Source organism: Myotis yumanensis, unplaced genomic scaffold, assembly GCF_028538775.1.
Source record: "Myotis yumanensis isolate MYYU_CA2020_CCGP unplaced genomic scaffold, mMyoYum1.0.hap1 SCAF_18, whole genome shotgun sequence".
Lineage (NCBI taxonomy): Eukaryota > Metazoa > Chordata > Mammalia > Chiroptera > Vespertilionidae > Myotis > Myotis yumanensis.
This window is the reverse complement of record NW_027223769.1, coordinates 20,588,725-20,616,313: the sequence shown is the minus strand read 5'-3', so window position 1 is coordinate 20,616,313 and position 27,589 is coordinate 20,588,725. Positions and strand designations below refer to the sequence as shown.

Below are 27,589 nucleotides of genomic sequence, written 5' to 3'. Positions count from 1 at the left end.
TCTTCTTGGACATTCTTCATATGCACAGCTGACATGGGGCTACTAAAGCAGTTTTTCTCAGTCCTAATGGCACATGAGAGTGTGTGCCTGGGCTAAAGAGACTCTCAGAGTTGGGGCCAGGATGTGCACATTTAGGAAAAAATAAGAATAAAATAAACGCCATGAGGATCCAGACGTGCATCCAGAAACATAATTGTACTACAGTATCTAGAGGCTCGGTCAGGCTGTGCCCCATGTGTTCAGCAATTACTGCTATTGGTGGGTGGGTGCGGGGAGGGCAATTCACTGCCATCACCCACCAAGAGTGAGGCCACAGGGTCTTACTGCATACTTATTATACATAAATTCAAAGTGTCTTAGAGATAGTTCATAGAATCATAAGAGGGCATGATTCAATCCTGTGTTTCAGATTCCCTCCATGACATCTCATGATCTTCACAAACATCCTCAGTAACCAGGAACGTGACAGCCCATTTAATACTTTCATCAGCAATTTGGACTTTCATGCCAATGGCCTGATAACTACATTTCCAAAGGTTACAAATCCCAGAGGAAGAGCCAAGAATGAAAGACTTTAGAATTCAGGACAGAGCCAGGCAAATTGGAATGATGAACCTAATCTAATAAGACCACATTTAATAAGGGTACATATCATCCATTGGACTACAATAAAAAAATTCAACTGCCCTAGTGGACATGAGAGAGCTTTTCATTTTCTTATCTATTTAATAATCATCTATTAATTTTTATCTAGCCTCATTCAAAAAGGATTTGAAGTAGCTTAAAAAGACATGATACAGCTGTGGTGGTTCTCTGTGTGGTCACCAGACCACCAGTGGCAGTATCACTGAGAAATCTGTTAGACATGCAGATTCTTGGACCTCACCTTAGACCTAATGAGTCAGGAACTCAGGGACCCAGCAATCTGTGTTTTAACAATCCCTTCTGGGAATTCTGATGCACAGTAAAATTTGAGAACCACTGTAATAGGAGTTTAAGACTTTTAAAAATGGAAACTCAAAAGCATCCATAAAGTTGAGAGGATGTTGAGTGTTAGGATAACATAGAGAATGAATGACTAAAGCCCTGAAATTTGGGGAGAGGGGCACTACAAATTTGGCTCAGAGCTTCCTAATAGCCAGTACAAAAAAGAAATATAATCAGTACAGTGTACTGGGCCTGTAAGATTCGTACAACCAATCCTTGTACTGAGATTCAAAGAAAATTCCTCTGTCTTCATGAAGGAGCAAATATATATTACAATGAATGATATGCTTAACAGTATCCCTTTAGTAAGCAAAACAATGAATTTCTGAAGGATAATTTACTTGGCCATCGAGCTCTTAATTAAATCAATGATGGGGCAAGACTTGGGATTTCTACTGAATGTGAGATCAAAATATCTGATGGGGCTCTATGGTCTGCATCAGTACAGAAGTAGGCTGCCTGAAGAAGGACATTTTTCTCATACTGTTCTTTGTCCAATGGTCTGTCAGTGTTTGGATTTCCAAGGTCACTGCTGAAGATACCTACAACCTGAGGAAGGAAGATGGCAAGAGATCTAAAATTCTTTAATTTGAACCCCTGCCCTCAGTAGAAGAATAAAAGACAAGGAGCCCTGTATATGTCCACTTGTCTCTGCTTTGCTTAACTCCTTTAGGTCAATTTTATCTCAAATTGGAAAGTTAACAAACTACAGCTGAGCTGATCTTCTGTCATCCACTTAGTGGTATCCTTTAAGAAATCATTTGTGTCTTTGATATTACTATCGTATCTAAAAGAAACGAACAGATCCCAAACCACAATGTTGGGGAAAATAACTAGCAACCTACCATGGATAATAGAATGACAGCTTAGCAGTCAAAAATTTAAGCTTGGAAGTCATATGAAAAGGTCTGTATCCCACGTCTGGTACATACTTGCACAAGACCTCACCTTTATCTTGCAGAAAAGAGAGATTAAAATAGTTCATACCTTAGGCCTCACATGTAGCATCACCATCATGGGGGATGATGACTCTAGTAGACTCTAGCAGATGGACTCCACCAGAACACTAGCAGACTCCAGTAGAACACAACATGAAGACAGCTAAGCAACCCTGAGACTTTACAGTGTTAACATTCATCGTAATAGATAACAGAAAACATGGAGGCCAAAAGCCAGCTTACCTTACTTTAGCTTCTAGATAGATATAAGTATCCCAAGTTAGTGTCTTTTGTGATGACCACCAAGCATCTCTCCCTCTCTATCTAAACTTTAATTTTGATATTTTAAGCAGACCCCACGGGATAAAGGACCATCAAGTGACCAGAGTGTGGGAGCTGTGAGGGCTTCAGAGACTCAGCCCAGACCCCACAGCCCACTCATGGCAGCCCAGGAACTAGCACCCAGGAACCCTACTTCTGTTTCCTTTCACCATTTCCTCTTAGTCTTCTTGTCTCTGAATCTTGAAAGTATTGATTTCAGTAACATTTCCTTTACTTGTTTGAGATGTCATGGTGTCATGGAATATACAATGAGCAAAGAGTTTGAAGACCTTAATTCAAGCCTCAGTTCTGCCAGTTACGAATTGAGTTATCTTTGACAAGTCAGTTTTCTTATCGGAATCTCAATGTTCACATCTATTTAATGGGAATAATTATAGTTGCACTTCTTATCTTTCTAGGATTGTTACAAGGTTTAATGAGATGTGTGTGAGAGCACACAGTAACCTGCATTATGCTATGCAAATGTAAGTGCTATTATTTAATCCCAAATTTCCATATATCTTCTATCATATCCCTCAACCTGTAATTTGCGTTTTTCAGGGTCCCTATCTCAAACCTCTGCCTCCATTCTTTCAGGAGACTATGACTCAGTAATAATCCTTTAAGCCTAGCCTTTGACTAGGCTTTAGTCATGGGAGGAAAAAAAATAAAAGTTTTAGTTAGTAAAATTATACCAATGTTGAGAAAAATAGGATTACCTAGCAGAAAATTATGTCAAGCACTTGCCAGAACTACTTTTTTTTTTTTTGCAATGATCTTAAATGTTTAAGAGCCATATAAAAATCAGCTAATTGTAACATCTTAATATCACCCTCTATGTGTTTCTGAGTCATCAGGTACTGTCATTTGCCAACCCTCAAAAATTCCAGGTGAAAATCAGATTATTTTAGAGAATACTGGAAACCATAATTATAAACATGTATAGCTTGATCTGCCCCTGTTTGTTTTTTTCAGTGGGGTGGAAAAGAAAAGTTTTAGATGGACCCAAGTTTAGGTCCATGGCTTCTCAATTCACTGTCTGTGTGGCCTTGGGCAAATGACTTATTATCTCTAAACAATGATACTGTTTTTTTCTGAAAACACAATGAGGTCATTGGGTAAGATTTAGGGTTATTGATTGTGGTATTTGCGTTAATGTATATCTTTTGGTTTTATGAGACAGAGACCACACACATAGCCAAAACTAAGAGGTTCTGTTATAAAGACGTGTGCAGTAACTACAACAAAACTTGGAAATCAGAGAGCAGGAGGCACGCCAGGGCTGGGCCTCACAATGTGTAGAGATTGGTTCCTCCCATTCTTGGTCACAACTGTGAAAACTGTAAAGCCTGACCCTGGTGAAGGCTTTTGGGTTGACTCTACTGCTCTTCAAGTTTTTTCTTTCCTTTAATTCTTCTACCTACTGGGTTTTCACTTAGCTTCCCAAAGCACAAGTCAACTAGGTCTCTCAAGCTCAATTCTATCTTTCGACATGCTTTCTGATAACAAGTTGTTCACTTGCTGCATGTTTCCCAATTCATAGTTTTTGAGCGAACATCCAGTTCCTTTATTTCATGCTAAGGAATGGTTTCGGCTTAGATTATGAATGGCCACTCCTCCAACATTGGGTCCACCACTGGTGTAATCATCCTTCAAAGAGATAAGCTACAAACATGGCGCCTTGGGCATGCTTCTTCAGCAAGGATGGTGGGTAAAGTTCCCACAGAGAAGTCGATGTTATGTGTAATGGCTCAGATTCTAGAATTTGCTTGAATTCTAATCCTGACTTTGACAGTTTCTGAAGATGTGACCTTAAACAAGTTATTTAATCTTGCTGAGTCTCAGGTCCCTCATCTGAAAAACAGGTATGATAGTTCTTACCTCATAGGAGTGTGGTTGAGTTATAAATAACAAAAGTAAAGCACAAGCACAGTTCCTGCCACAAATCAAACCCTCATTAACTGCTCGCTATATCCATATCAGGAGGTGGTGTGGGCGGGCACCATGAGAAGGTCGGCCTACAGAAAGGTACCCCATCAACAATTGTTCACCTTTCCTTTATGCTGAGATAAACAACACTGACTCCTTCCCTGTCCCCCAGGATATAACTGCTTTAATTTTTTTTCCTGAAGATGGGTGGCATTCTCCATGACCCTGATGGGATCACTGCATACCCCAGTGAGCAAATAGGATGATACAGGATTTCACAGTCAATTTTAGTCCTTCTCCCTGGAATTGGGTAGCTGGCTCTCAGTTCACCATCACCATGCCCATTTCATTCTGGGTGGAGATTGAAGGCAGCCCTATTGAACAGGGTAATGAGTGTGCATGATGATGCCTTCACCTGGGGGCTGGCATGTTTACCAAACTGTCAAATAACTTCTTCTGGCATTTCTCCATCAAAGGTCTGGGGAAATCATATATTTTCACACAAAGGAAAAACACAGTGTGCTGAGATGGAGTGTTTGATTTGGGACATAGAAATTCCTTTTAAGTGATGTTTATTTGGTGGTGTCGGGAAATGGGCTATTTCACAGAAATGAAGCTGATAGACAGGTGAAGGTTTCCCATTTCAGTTCTGAAACTATTTTTAACCCTTGTTTAATGGAGTCTTACTAAATTGTATTACATACTTCTGCCTTCTTAAAAGAGGTTGCAAATTTCAAGACTAGTGTTTATTGAGTACTTACTATGTATGTGGCACCACATTTACATGATTAACTCTCATTAATTCTCCCATAACCCTGTGAAATAGGTATTACCATAGCTCCATTTTACAGAAGAGGACATTGAGGCTTAGAGAGGTTAACTAACTTACCCAAGGTTACACAGGTAGAAGGTGATGGAGTCGGGATTTGTGCCCAGGACTCCCCAACCCCTTTAGAAACTGGCCATGTTACTGGAGAACACTTTGGTTAATAAATGATCCTAATGGCTATTAAACTCCAAAGTTTGACCTTTGGAAATCCACACACACATTTCAGAAATATGTCCATTTCTCTGAGCATCCCTTGGCCACTTTTCAAAAGTAGTATGCAAACTGGCAGCACAGACTTTTGAATATTCAGGAATATTCCTTCATTGAGCAGATGTTACTTGAGTACCTACTATGTTACTGTGCCAGGCATCCTGGAGGCAAAGGAATAGGAGGCACACAGCTGCTTTCAAGGAGGGCACACACTAGAGGCACTCCAGTGGGACAACATGGGAAACTTGCCTGCTGTGTGAGCAGGAAACCCTTGAGAAGATGGTGATTTTTGAACGTACCTGTCAAGGCAATTGTCCTCCTCATTAATACCCGCTCTCTATGGATCAAACTGATGAGTTAAGACCAGGTGGAATTAGATGCTTCCTTGGCTCTAAAGAGGCCAAGAAAGAAATAGGTGCGCTGTGTTTAAGAGCTAGTTCAAGTTATCTTGCTTGGAAAAGAAGCTGTGGTCAGATGTTAATGGGCATTGGGCCAGACCAAGGAGTTTGGTTTCTATAACCCGACTCTTTCTTAGATGGTGGTTTATAAAACCAGGAAGTCTATTAGAACCACATCTGGCGGAAAAAATACATGTTTAGCGGGATGTGTTTTCTCATTTAGTTAGTAAATGGGTGTTAAATGCAACTCCCAATTGTAGCTCTTAAAAACACATACAGTTTAGACCCAGCTGGTTTGTTCAGTGGATAGAGCCTCAGCCTGCGGACTGAAGAGTCCCGGGTTCAATTCCAGTCAAGGGTACATGCCTGGGTTGTGGGCTCATTCCCCAGTAGGGGGCATGCAGGAGGCAGCTGATGAATGATTCTCTCTAATCATTGATGTTCCTATCTCTCTCTCCCTCTCCCTTCCTCTCTGAAATCAATACAATTACATTAAAAATGTATATGTGTGTGTGTGTATATATATATAGTTTAGAGCATCATTGCAATCAAGTATATGGTCTTCCAAGGTGATGACTTTGACATACTTTAACAGTAATGTTATTATCTTAAAAGTATTAAGTTGATAGAAAATATTGAATAACTTCTCTCATCCAGAGATACTAAAGATTTTGAAACCAGCCCTCCATTATTCCTACATCCAGTGGTCCATCCCTGTGATCTCTCTTCTTCGAGTCACCCTCCTTCATCTGGACATAATGTCGTCTCTTGATGACTCATATTCACCATTATGGGTGCTGTTTATGGCACCGTGCTGATGTAAGTTCGTGTGATGGTTGAAGTGTGTGGTTCTTTTGAGACCTTTTAAATTAGGTCTTTTTCCTCCTAGTTTGGCTAATGGCCATTATGTCTGGCTGCTTTCCATGTGTCTTCCTATAACTTCTTCCTAGTGTATTTTTTACCCATGATTAAGTGCTAGAATGGCTAATGACCTGGCTAGTCAATATGTATTTCTAAAGTAAGAGTAAGCTCTGAGAGAGGGTAAAGGGACTTTCTTTTGAATTAGTGTGTAAATTCTGCAACGGCTATTTTAACTGCCAGGAAAGCATTACTTGTCTATAGAGATAATTGAGTTTTGCTTTATTGGCGACATTGAGCTAAGTGATGTTACTATTGGGCACTCTTGTCCAGAAGGGAAAAAAAAGGAGAAAGAAAGGAGAGAGGAATAGGGGGAAGGAGTAAGGAATGGGTAGGGAAGGGAAGAGAAGAAAAGCCATGCCAGTGCTTGCTTTGGGATCTCATTTTGAATTTCTCTCTTTTCACATTTGCTGATTACAGTGGTTTAAACTTCATTGACTTGATGGTGCGACAAGGGAATATCGACAACCCTCCCAAGACTCCTCTGGTGCCAGGTTTTGAGTGTTCGGGGATTGTGGAAGCTCTGGGGGACAGCGTGAAAGGATACGAGGTAACATTCTGACTTTTGACTGAAAGAGTAATATTAATCTGGAATCCACTGAGATAATGAAAGATTATACAAAAATGCTTGACATAATCAATCATGTGCATTGTTATTGATGACTTATTGGTTGGTTTTATTAACAATGTTTATAAATGATAGAACTTTCCAAAGGTCTCATGTACCATCTTGGTGCTCCTGGCAACAGTCTGGTGACCAGAGAAAAGCTTGTCATTCCCTCTATTCATACTATACAGTTATTAAATAAGAGTATTTGGCCTTGGTTTAACTATACCCCCCTCCTCCCGCCCATGGATCACACTTTCCCATCACTTGTGGCTCAAAAATCAATTATAAAACACAAAAGTTGGGGAGAAATAGCCTCTATGTTTTTATGTTTTGATTCCGTTAACTATCTACTTAACTGATACATTTAAGTGATCATTTATAATCATTATTTCAGACAGTAGGGATATGGCATTTTGGGGTGAAATTTTTAAAAAATTTATTTTTATTGATTTCAGAGAGGAAGGGAGAAGGAGAGAGAGGGAGAAACATCAATGATGAGAATCAACGATTGGCTGCCTCCTGCATACCCTACCCTGGAGATCGAGCCCATGACCTCCTGGTTCATAGGTTGACACTCAACCACTGAACCACGCTGGCTGGGTTTGGGGTGAAATTTTAAAGCCACAGGGTAGCAGTACCTGACAGTGAGACGGAGTTGGCCATGGGTTGATGGATTGGGAGTAGAGCTGTGGATAAGGAGGGTTATTAAATCATTCTGACTACTTCCATACATGTTCAAAATTTTCCATAATAAAAAATTTAAACAGTGAAAAGATATAGGACTCTTTCTCCCATTATAATGCAAATAAACTAGAATCTGGTCTATAAAATCTGAAAACTGTGGGCAAATCAATCACACAAAATTGCAGTAGTTTGGAGTCAGAAAAACCAATGGAAATTAGGCACGAGAGCTCTCTCTTATAACTAAGTGCTTCCCCAGAGAGACATGAGTGCAGCTAGCATCTGAGAATCCACTATAACCAGAAACACGAGCAAGTTATCTTTTTTCAGCCTCACCACAGCCCTGCGAAGTAAAGATTGTTACTGTCTCCTTAGAGATGAGGTTCAGCAGGGTTTATCAATTTTCTGTGGAGTCCAAAAGGTGGCACATAGTAGTAGAACCTGGATTCGGGTCACCAGAACCTTTTCACTCCCCCATGATCTGTGCCCGTGCTCCCAACCTGCAAATGCTGCAATACTAAGTGCAGGAAGAAACATCCTATAAAATGCAATGCCAAAACACCCTTGGAGTTGACTTGGATCAGTCTCAGTGCATCTGAGCCTCAGTATACTCTGAAAGTATCAATATGCTCCAAGTTCATTATGATAAATGTCTAGAAATATCTTCTCACCCTCGTTCTTTTTGTCCATGGTTTTCAGATAATATAGCAGGAAAGTTTTGAGCAAGAAGTATGTGTGCTTTTTTCTTTTCTTGTATATGACTTTACATTTTCTGTCCCCAGATAAGCAATATAACAGAGGCAGCAGCATCTCTCCCAGAAATTGCTGCATATAAGAAATATTATCTGCTCCTCACTCCTCCATAGGGTCCCAAAGGAAAAGATCATACTACTATCTCTATCAGTTCTGAGCACTGGATAAATAACCCATTATTTTAGAATATAACAACAGATAGGGATGTTGTTGACTTTGGTGTAGAGGGAGGACTTACTCTGCTTGATTATATATATTTTCCTTTCTATATATGACCTTTCTTCCGCTAGTTAGCTCTGGCGTGCATATTGTCCAACCTACCCTTCACCCCCACTTCCCTCCAGTAACTTTCAGCGACACAAATAAAAGACACCACCTACAGGTTTCCAGTCAGGGGATAATTTGGGAGAAAGCCAATACTAAAATTCTTTCTATAATTTTGATTTAAGATTTTCAATCACATTAGAGATGAATTCCATGCAGCAGCACACTAATAGCTCTCCTGGTTGATCGATTGCAACAGAGGCTTGAAAAGTTGTTGCCAGAGGCACAGCAGTAAAGGAATAATTCGGTCTCCATCACCCAGGACTATTTTTTTCTTAAAAGAATCAAATAATGAAATGAATTGGATTTTTTTTAAGTTGCCTACCTCTGGACTCTGGGACTGGGGCTGGTCTGATGGCTTAGCCACTTTTGCCATTTGATAATGAGATGGAAAAGAGGGAGGCAGTCAGCCCTGCTCTGGTGGCTGTGACCCTCACTGTCAAGGTGGTTGAAATACTCTTCATTCCACTCCATGTTGACTGGAGGCCATTAGCCACTCTGAGGTACTGAGTCTGTATCTTTGAGTTTTCATGATTCTGTGCAGAAGAGGAAGCCAGTGTTAGACCACAGTGATCTTCTGGCCCAAGTCGTTGCATTTAAGGTGATATTCCCAACATTCGTCATTTGGTCTTCCACATTCTCAGGGATTAAGACACTCGTGCCAGTGAGACAGCCGCTCCTTTCCATCAGCTTCATAATTAGACAGCTACTCCTTCTCCTTCCATTTCATAAAGTTTACTGGGTCTATATTTAGCTTTTGATCATTAAACAGTGAATTCCATGAGATAAAGAGCCATCTGTTCTTTGTAAGTCAACACTGATTGCTCTTTCCTTATTTTACATGTATACTGCCTAGTGCATTGCATGCATTTTATGTTACTTAATCTTCATAAGAACACTTTCTAATATTAAACCCATTTGAGAGCTGAGGAAACTGAGATTTAAAGAGTTAAACTAACATTCCCAGACTTGTAGGATCAACTGTTGGACACCCTTATATAACTTTATGTCTTCTTTGTAGCCCTTATCTCAGGTGTAATGAATTATTTTATCTGTAGTCAGCCTTCCTAGATTCAAATCCTGGTCCAGATGCTCTCTAGTTACATGACCTTGGGCATATATTTTAATCTCTCTTTGCATCAATTTAAATGTCTAAAATCTACAATCATTCATCTGTAATATGGGATTCTTATAGACCCCATCTCATAGGAGCCTTTTGCAGTTTGTTGAGTAGGGATAGAAGAGAAATGCTGAGCTACAAAGAAATTAAAACAGCAGTAGAATCCATTATAAATATATATACGACAACACACATATAGGAAAGCCATTAATTTATTGAGAATTTATTAGGACCACAGCAACTTGAGTATTGCATTTGAAAGTCATAGTACAAGCCACTAACATAAATAGCAGAATGGCTTGATTTAGCTAGCACTTTGCAGCTCCTACAAGCTATTAGTATTGGTTCACTTATTTGTTTTTTGCTTTAGTAATGATAAGGTCTGAAAAAAATTTAGCATACCTTCATAACCGCTTTAATGGGATGATTGCTCTTTTTCTTTTTTTTTTTTTTTGCATGATGTTTGGCTATGCAAACTACTGTTAAATAAAACACAGTACTCAGTCATGCCTTTATAGGGGTTTTGTACAGATTACATGAGTTAAAACATGCGATGTTTTTAGGACAACGCCTGCCATATAATATATGTCCAATAAATGGTAGTTGTTCTCACACCCGATAGCATATTCCTGTTTGCCTCTGAGCCTGGTTGCTCTTGTTAAGTCTCCTCCACTTAATTCACATGGCTCTTCTGATGCACCGCATTCCCGTCCACGGTGATCGGTAACCCATTGCTAACCTTTGATGCAAAGGCCAGAATGTACTAGTCTGTCAGAGCATCCATGTGGGTTGGCAGAGAACAAACAAGAGTCAATTTTACTCCTAGCCTTGGCCCATTAACCTTTCTTGTGGCTCAGTTTGTCTCCGCTCCAAAGCAGAGAGGTTAGAGGAGAGGTTGAGTTAGTAACATGACCTGACACTAACATTCCATGGTGTGCGATGTGCTCCACTCTGTATATTTATGCTTGAGAAGAGGGGTAAAGAACCTGGTCTCCATGGTCCCTGGGGAATGTTTTATATGTGGGATTCAAAGCATCCAAAAATGCCTTGAAATTGGGAGGCAGGTGATAGGTGCATATTTGAGGGGGTGTGTGTTTTTTTCTGGGAAGGAATCTATAATTTTCATCATATCATTGAGTGTTTGAGAAACACCTCAAAAAGGTTAAGAAGCCTCCACTAACCCTGTGCTTCCCTATGCCCAGATCGGGGACCGTGTCATGGCATTTGTCAATTACAACGCCTGGGCAGAGGTGGTCTGCACGCCCGTGGAGTTTGTCTACAAGATCCCCGACGACATGAGCTTCTCTGAGGCTGCTGCTTTCCCCATGAACTTCGTCACAGCCTACATGATGCTGTTTGAAGTCGCCAACCTCCGAGAAGGGATGTCTGTGCTCGTGCACTCGGCTGGTGGCGGCGTGGTAAGTTGGCTGCTTGTGATGCCTCTTCATCAAGGCCATGCTGGTGAAAGTGGAGTGACACCCAAGTGACAGTGAGATTCCTATGTGAGCTATTTCCAGGAGTAGGGATGATCTCTGGTGAAGCTCACATGGATAGAAGAGATCATATAGATGATTGATTGTGTTGTGGACAGGGTGAGCCTCAGAGATGGTTTCTCTGGAGTTTGGGAAGGTACCCAAGATGGCATGTTAGGACTCAGTGGGTCTCAGGGATGGTTTCTGTAAGCAGCACTCTCAGTCTTGGTATGATGATGAGCTGTTTCTGTCAATCACTGTGAGATGCCTGACGGTCCTGCACTACTATTATTTGAAATGCCAAAATGGTGGATGACTTATTCTTTCAATACATTGCCATGAATTCAGGATTGTTCCCATATTAATGACATCCTTATTCATTTGTGTTCTGATGTATTTTCTTGAGTGGGAGAGAGGGGGACTGAGATAGTACTAGCACAATGGGAATCTCACATAAACCTACTAGTAAGTACACCCATGAGAGTAGTTGCACATGTGAATGTCATCTGTCAGGCATGTCTTTGACAAGAGGGAAAATAATTGCTGTTCTGGAGTTCAGGGATGACAGAAATTTCTTTCGTGGCTTGGATGTGTCTCAGTGACAGCCACTCAGTACATACTGCACGCCTGCCACATGATAAGCCCTATGTTCCCTTCATGGTTTACTGTGGTTGGAGTAGAACTCCAGTCTTTCTGAGAGTGAGAGGTATTACTCATTAATTCAACAAGTATTTGTTGGATACATACTATATTCTGGACTCTATGGGTGAGAGATTAATAAGAGAAGGTCCTGATATACTATCTAGTAGGATTTGAGAGGTTCTCTGTTGGAGATTCTGTAGTTTGATGAAGTCAGAGATGTGAATTCTTATGCTTGGGTCTAACTTGGAGATATTTTCACTGGAGGTCATGCTAACATTGATTTTTTTAAAATATTGAGTTTCTACCATTACCAAAACCCCACAATGTATAAAGCATTTTTCCTTTCTGAGAAGATAAGTTCACATACAAAAAACAGGAAGGCAAAGAGATGACACTTGAGGAATGCCTTAAGAGGAATATCTTCAATCACTTTAGCAAATTTGCTAATGGCTTTTGACCATGAATAAAGATATAATAAAAGCTAAACATCCCTTATAAAAGAAATAGATTTCAGTGCCAGCTAGTGTGCAAACAGCAAGCAAGCCATTTAGAATCCTGGCATTTATGATCTCAGTGTGCTCAGCATACAAAGCGTTGGAGACTTGTTTTTGCGATGATGCTAAACCCAGTTCTCCTGAGAGTCAGTTTCTAAACATTAGCACTGATGATGTTTCCTTTTGTGTTTTTATATTTTTCGTTTAAATGTCCACATTCCTGGAACAAAGAGGCATGTGTCAGGAGCATGTGTCTCACAAAAGAGAAAAAAATCCTGCGAATAAAGGTTTTTACTATGCCATATTCTGGGCTTTACAGACATTACGATATAATAAGAACTAAAATGTGAAACAGATGAAGCAACTGGGGAAAAGGACAATAAGGGTAGGAAAATAAGTTGTCACACATAATGCGGGCTATGATGTCCTGCAGTGATTCTCAACCTTCCTAATGCCGCGACCCTTTAATACAGTTTCTCATGTTGTGGTGACCCCCAATTTCATTGTTACAAATTGAACATAATTAAAGCATAGTGATTAATCACAAAAACTATATGTAATTATATATGTGTTTTCCGATGGTCTTAGGCGATCCCTGTGAAAGGGTTGCGACCCACAGGTTGAGAACCGCTGTTTTGCTGAAGATGGAGAGTAGTCTTGGTACTTAGCTTCCTAATACTGTGTGCAAATAGGGAAAAATGACCAGCGATGTGAATACATAGTATGTATTCAATAGTGTCCACGTGGTGGAAATAAGTCAGTTATTACAGAGAATTATAACTAGTACCGGGTTTTGATAACTGGGGAATAATTCTCGGTGGTTTTTCATAAGAAATGTATGCAGAAATGTGATGAACATCCTCAACAAACTGTTACAGTAAATGCCATTATTTCCTTGATTCTTTTTTTTAAGGTGTATCTCTAGTATAGTCCAACAGCACCAAAGTAAAGCAAAATATAGTGAAAGAAAGCAAATATCCTGGGGCCAAAAGGAAGTAGTCTGTCTTGATCTTAGGTTAGTTTAAAGATGTGGTTGGACTGCCCATCTCAGCTGAGTGGGTCTCCTTGAATAGTGTTTCTCCCCGTGCAAGATTTGATGGGTGATGTGAATCACTGAGTTCAAGGTTACCATTAAAGGAACGACTTCTGGCCAAGTGCACATTTATATATATGAACACTCAACCAAGCGGTGGTGGAGTTGACCCTGTCTTACAAAATCTAAGGAAGCCTAAGGAGAACCAAGACCTTTCCACTGAGCAACGGTGGGAAAACCAGTGAGTCACCCTCAGGTAGAAATAGATTCCTTCCAACCAGTCACTGCTCTTGTGGTGGAGGATGCTCCCTGGGAGCACTTTTAAAAATATATATATATTTTTTATTGATTTCAGAGAGGAAGGGAGAGGGAGAGAGATAGAAACATCAATAATGAGAATCATTGATCAGCTGCCTCTTGCACACCCCGCCCTAAGTATCAAGTCCACAACCCAGGCATGTGCCCTCACTGGGAATCCAACCATAACCTCCTGGTTCATAGGTCAATGCTCAACCACTGAGCCACACCAGCTGGGCCCTGGGAGCACTTTTAATGTATTATCTGTGTTACCCTGGAGGGGAATGGAGATGCTTCCCATCGCTGTTGGACCAATCTGATAAGTGCAGCCACTGGCTGCAAGGTTACTGTGACAGGCAGGATAATACCCCTCATTCCCCTCATAGACATCCATGTCTAATCCCTGGCACCTGTGAACATGATACCTTACAAACCAAAAGGAATTTTGCAGATGTGTTTAAGGTAAGGACCTTGAGAAGGAGAGATTGTTCTGGATTATCCAGATGAGCCCAATGTAATCACAAGCATTCTTAAAGATGGGAGAGGGAGGCAGGAGGGTCAGAAAGAGGTTTAAAGATGTACACTGCTAGCTTTGACGATGGAGAAAACACCATGAGCCAAGGGATGTGGCAGCCTTCAGACGCTGGAAGAGACAAGGAAATGGATTCTCCCTCTGGAGCTTTCAGAAGGAACACAGCCCTGCTAACACCTTATTTTAGCCTAGTGAGGCCCATTTTGGACTTCTGGTCTCCAGAACTGCACTATAATGAATCTGTGTGTGTGTGTGTGGGGGGGGGGGGGGGGGGGGGGAGGGGTGGTTTGAACCAAATTGTGGTAATTTATTATAATAGCAATAGGAAATTAATGCAGATATTTCTCTGGGCTGCCTTCCATTTCACTGTGGAGAGCCCACAGAGGCCTGAACAAAAGCAAGTAGCAGAACTAGGATTCATACCCTAATCTGGCTGATTCCCAAGACTAATTCTCTTTCCATTTTATAACCTAAGATGGTGGGAGAACCCAAGTCATTCATTCCTTCATTTATTCATGCATTTAACAAATATGTGTTCAACTTCTACCCAGTGCTAACTATAGATTTAATTTAATTTAATTTTATACTGTGGATGAGGATTTTCATTTTTCTTCTTAATTGAACTTGTAGGGGTTACATTGGTTAATAAAATTAAATAGGTTTCAAGTGTACAGTTCTATAATACATCATCTGTATATTGTATTGTGTGTTCACCACCCAAAGTCTAATCTTTCCTTACCGTTTGTCTCCTGTTTACCCTCTTCTACCTGCCCCTAACCCCCTTTCCCTCTAGTAATTATCCTACTGTTATCTGTATCTATGAGTTGTTGTTTTTTGCTTAATCCCTCTATCTATTTTACCCAGCCCCCAGCTGTCAGTCTGTTCTCTGTATCTATGTTTGCTAGTTTATTTTATAAGTGAAATCATATGGTATTTGTCTTTCTCTGACTGGCTTATTTCACTTAGCGTAATATCCCCTAGGTCCATCCATGCTGTCCTGAAAGTAAGATTTTCTTCTTTTTTACAGCTGCATAGTACTGCATTGTGTAAATGTACCACAGCTCTTTTATCTACTCACTAGAGGCCTGCGGGGGATTGGGCGAAACCGGCAGTCTGACATCCCCGAGGGGTCTCGGAGTGTGAGAGGGCACTCTGCAAAGTTGCTGTGCTCGGCAGCTCCTGCATTGAGCGTCTGCTCCCTGGTGGTCAGTGCGCATCATAGCTAGTGGCTGGTGGGCTGGTCGCTTAGGTTTTTATATATATAGATGTACTGATGGGTACTTGGGCTGCTTCCAAATCTTGGCTATTATAAATAGAGCTGCAATGAACATAGGGATGCATATATTCTTTCAAATCAGTGTTTTGGGTTTCTGTGGATATATTTCCAGAAGTGGAATTGCAGGATCATAAAGCAGTTCCATTTTTTATTTTTTGAGGAAGCTCCATACTGCTTTCCACAGTAGCTGCACCAATCTTCATCCCCACCAGCAGGGCAGGAGGGTTCCCTTTCTCCACCTCTTCACCAACGCTTGTTGTTTGTTTGTTGATTTATTGATGGTAGCCATTCTGACAGGTGTGAGGTGATACCTCATTGTGGTTTTAATTTGCATTTCTCTGATGATTAGTGAGGTTGAGCATCTCTTTATATGTCTATTGATCATCTGCATGTCCTCTTTGGAGAAGTGTCTATTCAGGTCCTTTGCCCATTTTTAAATTTGATTGGTGTCTGTTTTGTTTGTTTGGTGTTGAGTTGAGTTCTTTATAAGTTTTGCATATTAACCTTTTATCAAATGTATCATTGGCAAATATGTTCTCCCGTTCAGTGGACTGTCTTTTCATTTTGTCGATAGTTTCCTTTGTGGTGCAAAAACTTTTTAGTTTGATGTAGTCCCATTTGTTGATTTTTTTCCTTTTATTTCCTTTGCCCGGGGAGATATATCAGAAAAATTTTTTTTTTTTTGCTACAAGAAATGTCTGAGTAACTAGAGACATTTCAAAGAGCCAAAATATTGGCCTGGGCACATGTTTTCTAACTTGATGTTGAAGAGGTGATAAGAAGATTAAACCTAATTAGAATAAAGTTTCCTAAGTTGACTTAATAGTATGTGTGCAGTTCTAATGTCACCAAGATTTCTGTCTGATTTTTATCAAAGTCTGGGATGGAGAATTTGCAAACAGAGCATGACAAATGCCAGCCTTAAGTTATAGTTTTGAAGGAAACTTTAATATAGTATAGGAATATAATTTCATCCAGAGCATGTTATTTTCCCAAGGAAATTGCCAAGTGTCTACACATCTTTGAAGACACTGTTTTCCTCTGACGATAGCACAACCAGACAGTCTGAGAGGGTAATGCTTCTATTCAAATGGTTGAAAGGGTTTATAATCTCTTAAAGGAAAAGTAACAAAATAAGCAACCAAGTGGGGCTCATGTTAAGAATTTCAAGATGAAGGTTTTGCTGCCAATTCCATTTCACACGCTACTATGACTTTGAGCATCTTGATTGGTGATGTGCTCCCTTTTTGGAGAGTAACATTACTGTTACTAAGTGGTTATATGTGACATTTGCTATTTTCTAGTTTTTAGAGTCCTTTTACCTTTTCCTCATCTCATCTGATCAGAGAGAGCACCAGCCTGATCTGGGCCACAGATCTTAGAAAGGAAAGCAGAACTTAATTTTCAGACAGAGTTAAGTAGCTACTACTCAATTATTAAATTCTATTCATTATGGATGGGGCATCACCCAGTGTCATTCAAATCACTTCAAAGGAGCAACCACAGAAGGAGAAGCGGAATCTACAGAGTGGGCACCATGAGGCTTCCCGACCTCATCTATGGGCCTGCGAACAGATGGCCCTCCCTGAATGACTGATTAACCATATATTGTCTTAACATTTAAACTGGGAGAGCCTGGGTGAGTAGGAATACTCAGTGCGTTGGATTGGGACATATTGGCTAGTCATTCAATTTCAGCAGAAAGACATGACCATCAGCAAAATCACTACAGGAGAATATTTTGTTGAGTCAAAACCATCCTTGATCATGAAAGGCACCAGGCTATCCATCTACCCAAGCTAGCAACCCAAGAATTGTAGTTAGCTCTTCTCCAACATGTTATAAGTTCCCAAATCCTATGAATCATTTCTTTATTCTTTCACTCATCCAACATATATGTAGTGAGGGTCTACTCCATTCAGGGCATTGAATTATACACTAGGTATTCAAGAGAATATGACTGATTTTCTTCTATTGAGAAGCTTGATCAATCAAAGGTGGGCATATAAATCAAATGACCATGTGAATAACTGCAAGTGCTATAAAGGGAGATATAAGCTGATATGAGTGCTTATAAAGGAACCTGAACGGGGATAGAGGTGGGGAATGAAATCAGGGAAGGCTTCCCTAAGGAGGTGGCATTTGTACATCAATCTGAGGCTTATAAGCAGGTAAACTGGACAAGAGTGAAGGTGGGGGGTGGGCATTCATAAGAATTGGAGATGGGGGCCAGGCAGGCTTTCATGTAACTAATTCCAGATAATAGGATATTTCTCATATCTTCCTACCTCTCCCTGTGCCATCAACCATTGTTTTACTTTTGGCCCCAGCATCTCTCATCCGGATTACTGCTGCATGCATTTAACTAGCCTCCTGCCTGCAATTTCCTGTCTAAATCAGCCCTTTACTCATAGCCAAAGTTGTTTTCCCAACACACCAATCTGCTCTGGTCACTCCCTGCTTGTAATCAACAGAGACCCCCACTGTTGTCAAGATAAAGTTCTCCTTGCTTCTTGGCACAAATGGCCCTCATCATTTGGTGTCTCCTCTTCTCTTCTCTTCTCTTCTCTTCTCTTCTCTTCTCTTCTCTTCTCTTCTCTTCTCTTCTCTTCTCTTCTCTTCTCTTCTCTCCTCTCCTCTCCTCTCCTCTCCTCTCCTCTCCTCTCCTCTCCTCTCCTCTTCTCTTCTCTCTCTCCTTCCATGGTGGGTGTGGCTGAGATGGCTACCCACCAAGCTCTGTGCTCTCCTGTAGATAGAGTTGCTGCTGGTAAGAGGCTGCCCAGCCAGGGACTGCATTTTTAAGTCCCCTTCCCCACCCTTGCCCCTCCATCTAGCTGGGATTATGCATCTGTGCTTGTGCCAAGGGGGTGAGGGCAGGGCCATGTGATATGTATCACTTCCAGACCTGCCCCTTCTTATGAGAGCCTCTGTGTTCTCTCTCTTCCGTTTCCTGGCAGATGTTGAAGATGGCAGAGCCTGCACCCTCCCAGGAACCTCAATAACTACACTTCCATCCCTTGTCCTGTCCCTGCCCCACTGCCATTTAGACTTTATGTGAGAAAGCAGAGGAAAGAAACTCCTATTATTTAAACTACTGACATTCCACGGGTTACTTGTTATAGCAGCTAGCATTCCCCTTACTCCACACACAGGGCGTATGGCTTTTCCACCTCTCCAGGCCGCACCTTCTTTCACCCTCTGCTCCCCTAAGGGTAATGGTGGAGTCAAGGGCCCTGAAGTCAGTTAGTCTGTGTCCAAAGCCCACCTCCCTCAGCAAGCTACTCAACTTCTCAGTTTCTTCATTCATATAATGGGAAGAATAACAATACATTTATTCCTCAGGGGGTTTCTATGCATGTTCAATGAGCTTATGTTCAGGAAGCACTTAACATAGGACCAGGCATAAAGTAACTGTTAGCTGTTACCATTATGTTATTAATTATTGATTTATTCATCTTATTCTCTTCCCGAACCTGTAAGTCCCTCCATCAGAGCAACTGGTCATGTTCATTTTGTGCCTGCTTCCTGGCACATAATAAATGCAACAAACATTTGTGAATCAACAAGCTGTTGCAAGCCATTTTTCTATGCTCTAGAAAAGTTATCCGCGGAGCTAATGAGAGCCTTGTTATTGCATTAATCCCAGAAGAAGAAAAACATGCCTAGTGGTCTTGCAAGTTTCCATTTATGAAGCAGTATTTGGTGCCCTTGCTCATGCCATCCCACATTCTGAATATTCTTCCCAGATTTTTTTTTACCGTATCTGATTGCATTATTAGTTGAATGAGGTCCCCTCTTTATGGCCCCTGTGGCTGCCCCAGTCAGCATCCCCTCCATCACCCCATGTCCAGCTATGCTCAGTCTGTATCCTTCAGCACTCCAACTAGCAGTTGCACAAATGAGATCTCAGGGCAGAAAGGAAACAAAGATGGACACCAGCTTGTGCCAAACATAGTTCATGGCAGTGAAGAGATCAGATGATGAGTTCTAGAGTGAGGCTCCGTGGGTTTAATCCCACCTCCACCCTAAGATTCATTTCCTCATCTGTAAAGTGGGGTGGTATTAGTGCCAGCCTTCGACGGTACTTATGAACTTGGAGCATGCTTAGCATATGATGAACACCCAGTGAAATTTAGCTGTTATAATTTTCCAGGTTAATGAAGAGGTCAGTGTTGTTTTTAAGGCTGCAGTGTTAATGAATAGGGGGGAGTCATATTTGAACCCAAATATCTAGTGCCAGGAAGTCCTGATCCAGTGTCCTTAGCACTAAACCTCAGCAGTGGCCTCAGAAACATCTGCACTGCTGTCATTTCTTTCACTTGTCCCACCCTTTGACTCTGGATAAGGGGGACTTCACTATAGCAAGACTTCGTGGTCCCAGGGGCCTGCAACCATAGGAAACAGAACCTCTGAAAGTTTAAAGAAAACGAAGTGGCTCTATGTTATCTTTTGTGAATAATCATAGGGATGAGGATTAATTGTACCTCAACATCTACAGGAAGGGCCGTGGTCTGGGGATTCGCTGAAATGGATAAAACTCTCGTTCTCTAACTGGTGACCCCAAGAAACACGTCCTCACCTCCCTAAATGTCAGAGATGCTTCAGAGACAAGTCATAAAGCCAAGGCCCACTTCCCTGCTTCTGGAATCTCTGATGCTGGTGACCAGTGGACTTTCACCTGAAATGTGGACTTCTCACAAGTCAGGTGAAGGTGAAGACAAACTATATCTAAAAACACTTCTTCCAAGCTATCTATGCCTGCAAGACCCTCACTTAATTTTTATTCTAGATGCTTTTAACTCCTTTAGAGTCAATCATGACTGGGTCAAAGGAACAATCTTTATCATAAACATTAAAAAGGATAAATTTGGCCTCTGAGATAAGATTCATTGATTCAATATTAGTTGAATTAATATATCCATTCACAAGGGGATAAGAGCTAAAATAGATTGAGTCCAGTAATTTCCATATCCGTCTATGAGGTAAATGCTATTGTATCCTCATTTCAATGGAGGAAACTGAGGCACAGAGGGGTTAAGTAACTTGCTCCAGTTCACACAATGATGAAGAGGAAGAGCTGGTATGTGAACTCTTTGAATACAGAGCCCATGTTTTTAAGTACAAGGCAGTGCTGACAGGTAGGCAATGCTGAAAGAAGTCCGGCTTCTATTTAGACTGAGCTGGAATTGATTCCACTCCAATGGCTTTGTTGGTGGGCTTTCTTCCCAAGTACTGAGGACAACCAGGGGTTTCCCTGGAGCTGAGGAATCCTTGGGAGGAACTTCCATTGATACAGCCAACTTCTTGAAGAGTCGATCAGATTCAGTCCTGGAGCTGCCCTTGATGTTAACTATCCAACTGAAATTAAGCCCCAGGCTGCCATGTCCATGAAGGCAGGGATGGTGTGATCCCTGAATCCTGAGCGCTGAGCCTAGTGCCCAGCACACTGATGTTACTTGAAATACATTTGTAGAGGAAATAAAGGAAGAAAGAGAAAAGAGAAAGGAAGGGGCCAAAAAGGCAGCAGGTAAGTTATGGAGACAGCATAGAACTTAAGGGCCTAGATTCTGGAAACCCAACGTTAGTTTTCATCATACGTTCTCTGGTTTCCAGGTGAGGGAGTTGGAACAAGTATTTTAATTTCCTTGGGCCTTGTTTTTTCACCTGTAAAATTCAGTATAATACCCAGCTCATAGTTTTTATATGAGGATTATGTAATCAGTTTAGCATACTGTCTGGCACAAAGTAAACTCGTATGTCAGCTGCTATTATTACTATTGTTATCATCATTATCTGATTAGAAAGTATTATTCAGTAGTTCTCTGGCATTTGTAGCCAGAATAAAAAGAGCGCCAAATAGGACAGGCAACTGGAAGCTGGTTGTTGAAACTTTGGAGCAAAGGGCAGATAAAGTCAATCTCTGCTCCCTCTGTGTATCTTCCCTGACAGCCAGCTGCTCATTGTTCTCATGTATTAGTGAGAACAAGCTGCTTTCCAAACATCACTTTCTTCAAACACATAAGACATAATTAGACTTTTAAGGAAAATTTAGCTCCATCGTTTCAGTCTTGGACATGCACCAAGAACTCTAAGCACAAGGACATGCTGAGTTTATATGACCCCGAGGACCCATAACTTCCCCAGCCACACACCCGAAAGGCCACAGTTGCTTTTCAGAATATTATTGCCCTAATTAAGATGAAAAATCAGTTCAGCGGGAGAGGATGAGATGCATAGCAAGAAGCGGCCTAGTCTGTTCTCCTGGGCACCCACTAGGGTATTGGTTATGACCCTGGGTATCCTAGCCCCCAGGCTGGCCACTGCTCCCTCTGATTGTGTCCATCCTACAGCTTCACCATGAAACACTCAACAGTATCCCATGTGATATTGTCAGTCTACCTCCTAGATCAAGCATGTCAAACTCAAAGGCTAAAACGGGCCAAATAAACAAGGTTTAAGTTTATGTGGGCTGCAAAAAAACAAAAGCTTCAATTTTCATAGAAACGTAGATTTATTTCAATAGAGACATGCTGAATACAAAGGGCTGAAATAAGTGAGTAAACGTTGACATAATAGAACATTTTAATAAAAATTAATATTTTTTCTTTAACATTAACTTACCAGACACTGAATAACTGCACAAATTAATAAGTGTCACGCAAATGAACCCATTTTTCTTGTTCTCCAAAAGCAAAATATTTCCTGTTGTACACACTAAACAGGTCAGTACAAGACTAATGATGTGGCAATCGGCTGCTAAAATATTCACTGCTAGTATTAGTGGAGAGAAATGGTGCGCCTGTGCATAAGGCACATAAGGGAAATGAATGCAACACAATTTTAGTAATCAGTCATTAGCAAGCATTGTAGTTCGTTATTAATAATTATGTATAACAGGATATTGTAAAAATTAAGTTACAAAATTTGTATTAAAACATTTCTTACATACCATTTTATTGGCTGGGCCACAAACATATTTATTGTGGGCTGCATGCTACCCGGGGCCTGTGAGTTTGACATGCTTGTCCTAGATGAAAACTTCCTTATCTATTACTTTCTCATTAACACACCCCACCCCCATAACCCTTTGCACCACTGTGATCCCCTTGTTTAGATTTTTTAGAGAGTCAGAGAAACAGTTAACAACAGTTGTTAAGCATTCAGTCTTTGGAGGAGATTTCTTGGATTTGAATCCTGATTTCTATGACATTACTTAGTTGTGCTTTAATTTCCTCATGTTTAATATAGTTATTATACTTAGTTCAGTGGTTCTCAACCTTCTGGCCCTTTAAATACAGTTCCTCATGTTGTGACCCAACCATAAAATTATTTTCGTTGCTACCTCATAACTGTAATGTTGCTACTGTTATGAATCGTAATATAGATATCTGATATGCAGGATGGTCTTAGGCGACCCCTGTGAAAGGGTCGTTCAACCCCCAAAGGGGTCGCGACCCACAGGTTGAGAACCTCTGACTTAGTTCATAGTTCTAGGAGTCTGGAATGAATCAATATGTGTAAAACATTTAAACAAGGCTTGAACATAATAAGTACTCAATAAATGCTGTCCAATATAATTGTAGTGGGTGCTGTGATGTGCCATCCGAACACCCTTCAGGACTCAGGCACTCATTTCCCCTAGCTGCCAGTACAGTTAGCTACTGATGACTCACCACTGTATTCCTCTCCACGGGAAGAGAGCTGCCTCACTCAAGGGGCAGCCGTATCTAATCATTGCTGGATGGAGGACTGCAAAAGCCCAGTTCCCTTCCTCAATGGAGACAACTTTGGAGCTCTTTGTGGAACTGGCTAAAGCATCTATTGCAACCATCACAGCTCAGTGTCTCTCTCCGTCCAATCTTCCTTCCCTCACTCCTTTGTAGATGCTATTCCCGAGAGTACTCCCCGGTGCAATCTCCATTCGGAGTCCTTTTCCAGGGGTCCTGGCCTACAACAATTATTGTGATGGCCATGTTGATTATCCAGAATCATATCTATAGTCCAAGCAAGGCTGCTTGCCTACCTGGTCCATTGGTTGAATTCCCCAAAGATGGCCCTCATTTAGACCTTGCTCCTCAGCCTTATGCTCACTTAGTTCAGAAAGTTTATCTTCTTTCTGAGAATTCTCCCTGCTATCTGCTGAGTGACCAGAAGAGGCTAATAAATGCCAATGGGTTGAATAAGTGGGTCGACAAGGGAGCTGGAGAATACTTGTTTCTAGCTAGACCATTTGCGTTTCTCTTGGTATTAATAAACCCAGAATGTGTGCTAGTCAAAATAGCTTCACAACATGGCCCTACGTGTTAGCCCCCTATGGTGGGATTTGATGGAATAAGAAGCAAAGTTATTTTTGGCTCAGCTTAAAGAGGAGAAGCTCAAATAAACAATTAAAGGTGTATTTCTCTTTATTTGGGCAAATTACTTAATCTCTCAGCTCACCAGTTTCCTCATCTTTATAATGAGGATTAAAATGTTAATATGAGTGTTCAGTGAGTTAATTTATATAGAGCACTGGTTTCCAAAGTGTGGCGCCTGGGCCATCAGCATCACCTAGAACTTGTTAAAAATACATTTTCTTTGTCCTCATCCTAGACCAGTGGTGGGCAACCCCTGGCACGTGTGCCAAACATGGCACACCAGTAACTTTTGCTGGCATGCAAAACCCTCTCTTATAATCTTCCATTTACAATTTTTTTCTTAATGTCGACTTTTTAAATTTTCAGATAAATTCAGTGTAGGTGCATCTTAGATAAATAAATAATTTTACATAACAAGATATCTTAAAGACCATAGACATGGATTGACGAGAGAGGGGAAGAGCAATTTCTATGCCTCTGCCTTAACTCTCCCTGCCTTCCTAGATCCGACCAGTGTTTTGGTTTCATCCACATACACTTGTGAATCTTTGTTCTCAGTGATGAGTTTTGTTAAGTCTTGTAATAAGAGTAGCCTGACAGATGAAAGTAGTAGCTCGTGCATATCTCTGAAGGTCAGGAAATATAAACCTGATGTAAAATCTGTCATCAGTGATGCAGCAGCAAAAGTCCCACTGATAATATCAAACGGAGTCATAAAGTTTTCTGTCGGACTATCACTGTACATGTATACATTTAAAAATAAATGTATTTTTCATCATTATATACTGTGTTTTTGTCGCTCGAATGAATTTTATTATTTCTTCAAGGTTCTTCACATACGTACACCTTAAGAGATATCAAGTAGGCGTAACATGTTCTCAAAAAATTAGGGTTGGCATGCAGAAGAATTTTGAGTCAGAGATTTTGCTGGTTTGGGCACGCACTCACAAAAAGGTTGCCCACCCCTGTCCTAGACCTACTTTGGAATCTGAAACTCTGGGGTGGAGCTAACAATCTGTTTTAACAATCCAACTAGGAGACCCCAATGCATGTTCAAGTTTGAGAGCCAACAATACAGAGATCTTGGAACAGAGCCGGACTCTCAGAAGTTCACCAGGAATTAGGTGCCACTGTCATTGCGTGATGGTACTTTGTAATGCACATTAAATGCAGACTTAAGGAATATCTTTGTATCCATTTTCATCTTCTGTATTTGTATATGCTCGTTTATGCTTTTTATGGCATAGAAGTTTAGAGTCTTGGAAGTCAGACCAACCTGTATCTGCATTCCAGATTCAACAATTTACTTGATCTTAACCAAGTTGCTTTTAAAAATATTATTTTTCAATTACAGTTCATATTCAATATTATCTTGTATTAGTTTCAGGTGTACAGCACAGTGTTTAGACAGTCATATACTTTACAAAGCGACCTCCTGATCTTTCACGTTGCTTCGTCTCTCTACATCTTAATTTCCTTGTGTGTAAAATTGGCATAATAGCACCGCCCTCCTATGGTGGTTGTGCAGTTAAAAAGATAATGGAGACCATCCTTAATGCAATGCCAACTCCGACTGAGCATGTAGTAAATGGTGCCTGTATGTCCAAATCATACCCTACCTCAGAGGTGATAGGTAATGGGATAATGATCTTGTACACACTTTAATGTTTGCAAATAAAAGCAGATGTGCAACCCAGGTTAATGTGTGGGGAGGAGTGTGAGCAGGGAAATCTTTGTGAAATGGCACCTGTCTGTGTCACACTGGAATGAATGGTTATTTCAAACTCTCTCAACACCAAACCTGTGGACTCATCCACTTATGAGCTTTTCTGATGTCCAGCTTCTCTGGCTGCTCCCCCAGCTGGTAAAAAGGCTGACTTTTTGCTGGAGCATGAGTTAGTAGTTAGAAAGTGCCAGTAACACATGTTAGTTAAAATGCCAAGAAAGCCCCTAAGGAGTATTTGGACACTAAGGTTGCTATGTATCCTCCTTGGTTTAATTTTTTATTTTGTGTCCATAAAATCTGTCTGGCATTCATGACCACGCTCTTCAGCCGGGAGCAGGCATTCAGGTTTGCATGCCAGGTTGTTGACTCAGTTGGTAGTAGAGTGCAGTGGTTAGGGCTCTGGATGTGGCAGACGTGGGCTCAAACCCTGACCCTCATTCTCATTTGTAAAATGAGCAAACTAATTTAACATCTATCAAGTAGTCAGCACAGGGTCTGGCACATGGTACCTACTTAGCTATTTTTAATTCTCTTGGAAATGATATTATTAGACTATCCAGCATGGATTTAAGGAGACAAAATTCAGATTATACAGACATGCTTGTTTTTACACTATTTTTTCTCCGGTTCATCTTCAGATTCAATTGGGGTCACAAAAACTCATATCAAACCTGAAGCAAGCTACAGAGATTTAAAAGTTAATCATTAGCCCAGCCAGTTTGGCTCAGCGGTTGAGCATCAACCTATGAACCAGGAGGTCACAGTTCGATTCCCAGTCAGGGCATATGCCCGGGTTGTGGGCTCAGTCCCTGGTGTGGGGAATGTTAGAGGCAGCCGATCAATGATTATCTCTCACCATTGATGTTTCTATTTCTTTCTCCCTCTCTAAAATCAATAAAAAAACATTAAAAAAAAAATTTAACCATTAAATCAAAGGCCCTCCTCTACATCCATAACGTGTTTCTCATGCGTATTGCTAAATGCTCTTATACAACTCTGATGTTGGGCAGGCATGCACATTTGTACTTCCTCCTTGCCAACCCATTGCACCTGGCTAAATGTCAGAGCCGCTGACCCAGCTTGGAGCAGTGGAGGGATGAACTGCTGTGTCTTGTCCTCTCTCATAGATACAGATGTCTAGGCCACACTGAGGCTGAGTCAGCTGTACAGGAGAGGAAAGTCCGGTCACACTGCCTGCCGGCCTGTCTCCAGGACTCCCTGCTTTCAAGACCTGGGGCTCCATTGTTTTCACAGGAGAAAGGGGAGCAGGAGGAGTTCCTGGGTGATTTGAACTCCTGGAGGCTGGTTCCTGGGAGGGCCATTGTTCTGAGCTCAGCATGGGGTTGGGATGTGGTGTCAAAATAAGAGTTTCAACTAAGGCAAGGACAAGCCTGGACCCCACTTTTTCTGAAAGCCATGGTGGTGCCCAAGACTGTATCTATCAGGGGAAGCTACCAAGGACTTTCCTAACCAGGCTGGTCACTCTTTTCTAAGCGAAAACGTTGAAAACTCTTTCTGGGACCAAATGAACTGGAGGTCCAGCTGAAATAGAGCCATGTATCTGGGTGTCCACTCCGTGCTGACTCTGCGCCAGGCCCCGGCAGACAAGGCTGGAGGAGAGTCCTTGCATCCGGACCCCATGGTCTCTGGAGGAGAGTGTGGAATCTGCTCTAATTGAAGCAATATAATACTCTGGAAAAGAATAATTAATTCTTCATGGGGGAGGGATGATATGTCAGCAG

The 27,589-nt window shown here is 41.2% G+C and overlaps 1 protein-coding gene and 1 non-coding gene across 2 annotated transcripts in view; one reads left to right on the top strand and one right to left on the bottom strand.

Annotated features, from left to right (window-relative positions):
- VAT1L (vesicle amine transport 1 like) overlaps nucleotides 1-27,589 on the top strand; it is a 147,179-nt gene that overhangs the window by 16,697 nt on the left and 102,893 nt on the right. Inside the window, exons 2-3 of the mRNA XM_070398205.1 lie at nucleotides 6,951-7,080; nucleotides 11,221-11,436. Of these exons, the coding sequence (XP_070254306.1) occupies nucleotides 6,951-7,080; nucleotides 11,221-11,436 (346 nt within the window). The remainder of the gene's footprint in view (nucleotides 1-6,950; nucleotides 7,081-11,220; nucleotides 11,437-27,589) is intronic.
- On the bottom strand, nucleotides 10,453-10,528 carry LOC138997512 (small nucleolar RNA SNORA15). Its single transcript, XR_011468971.1, has one exon. It is a non-coding gene; the product is annotated as a small nucleolar RNA SNORA15 (small nucleolar RNA).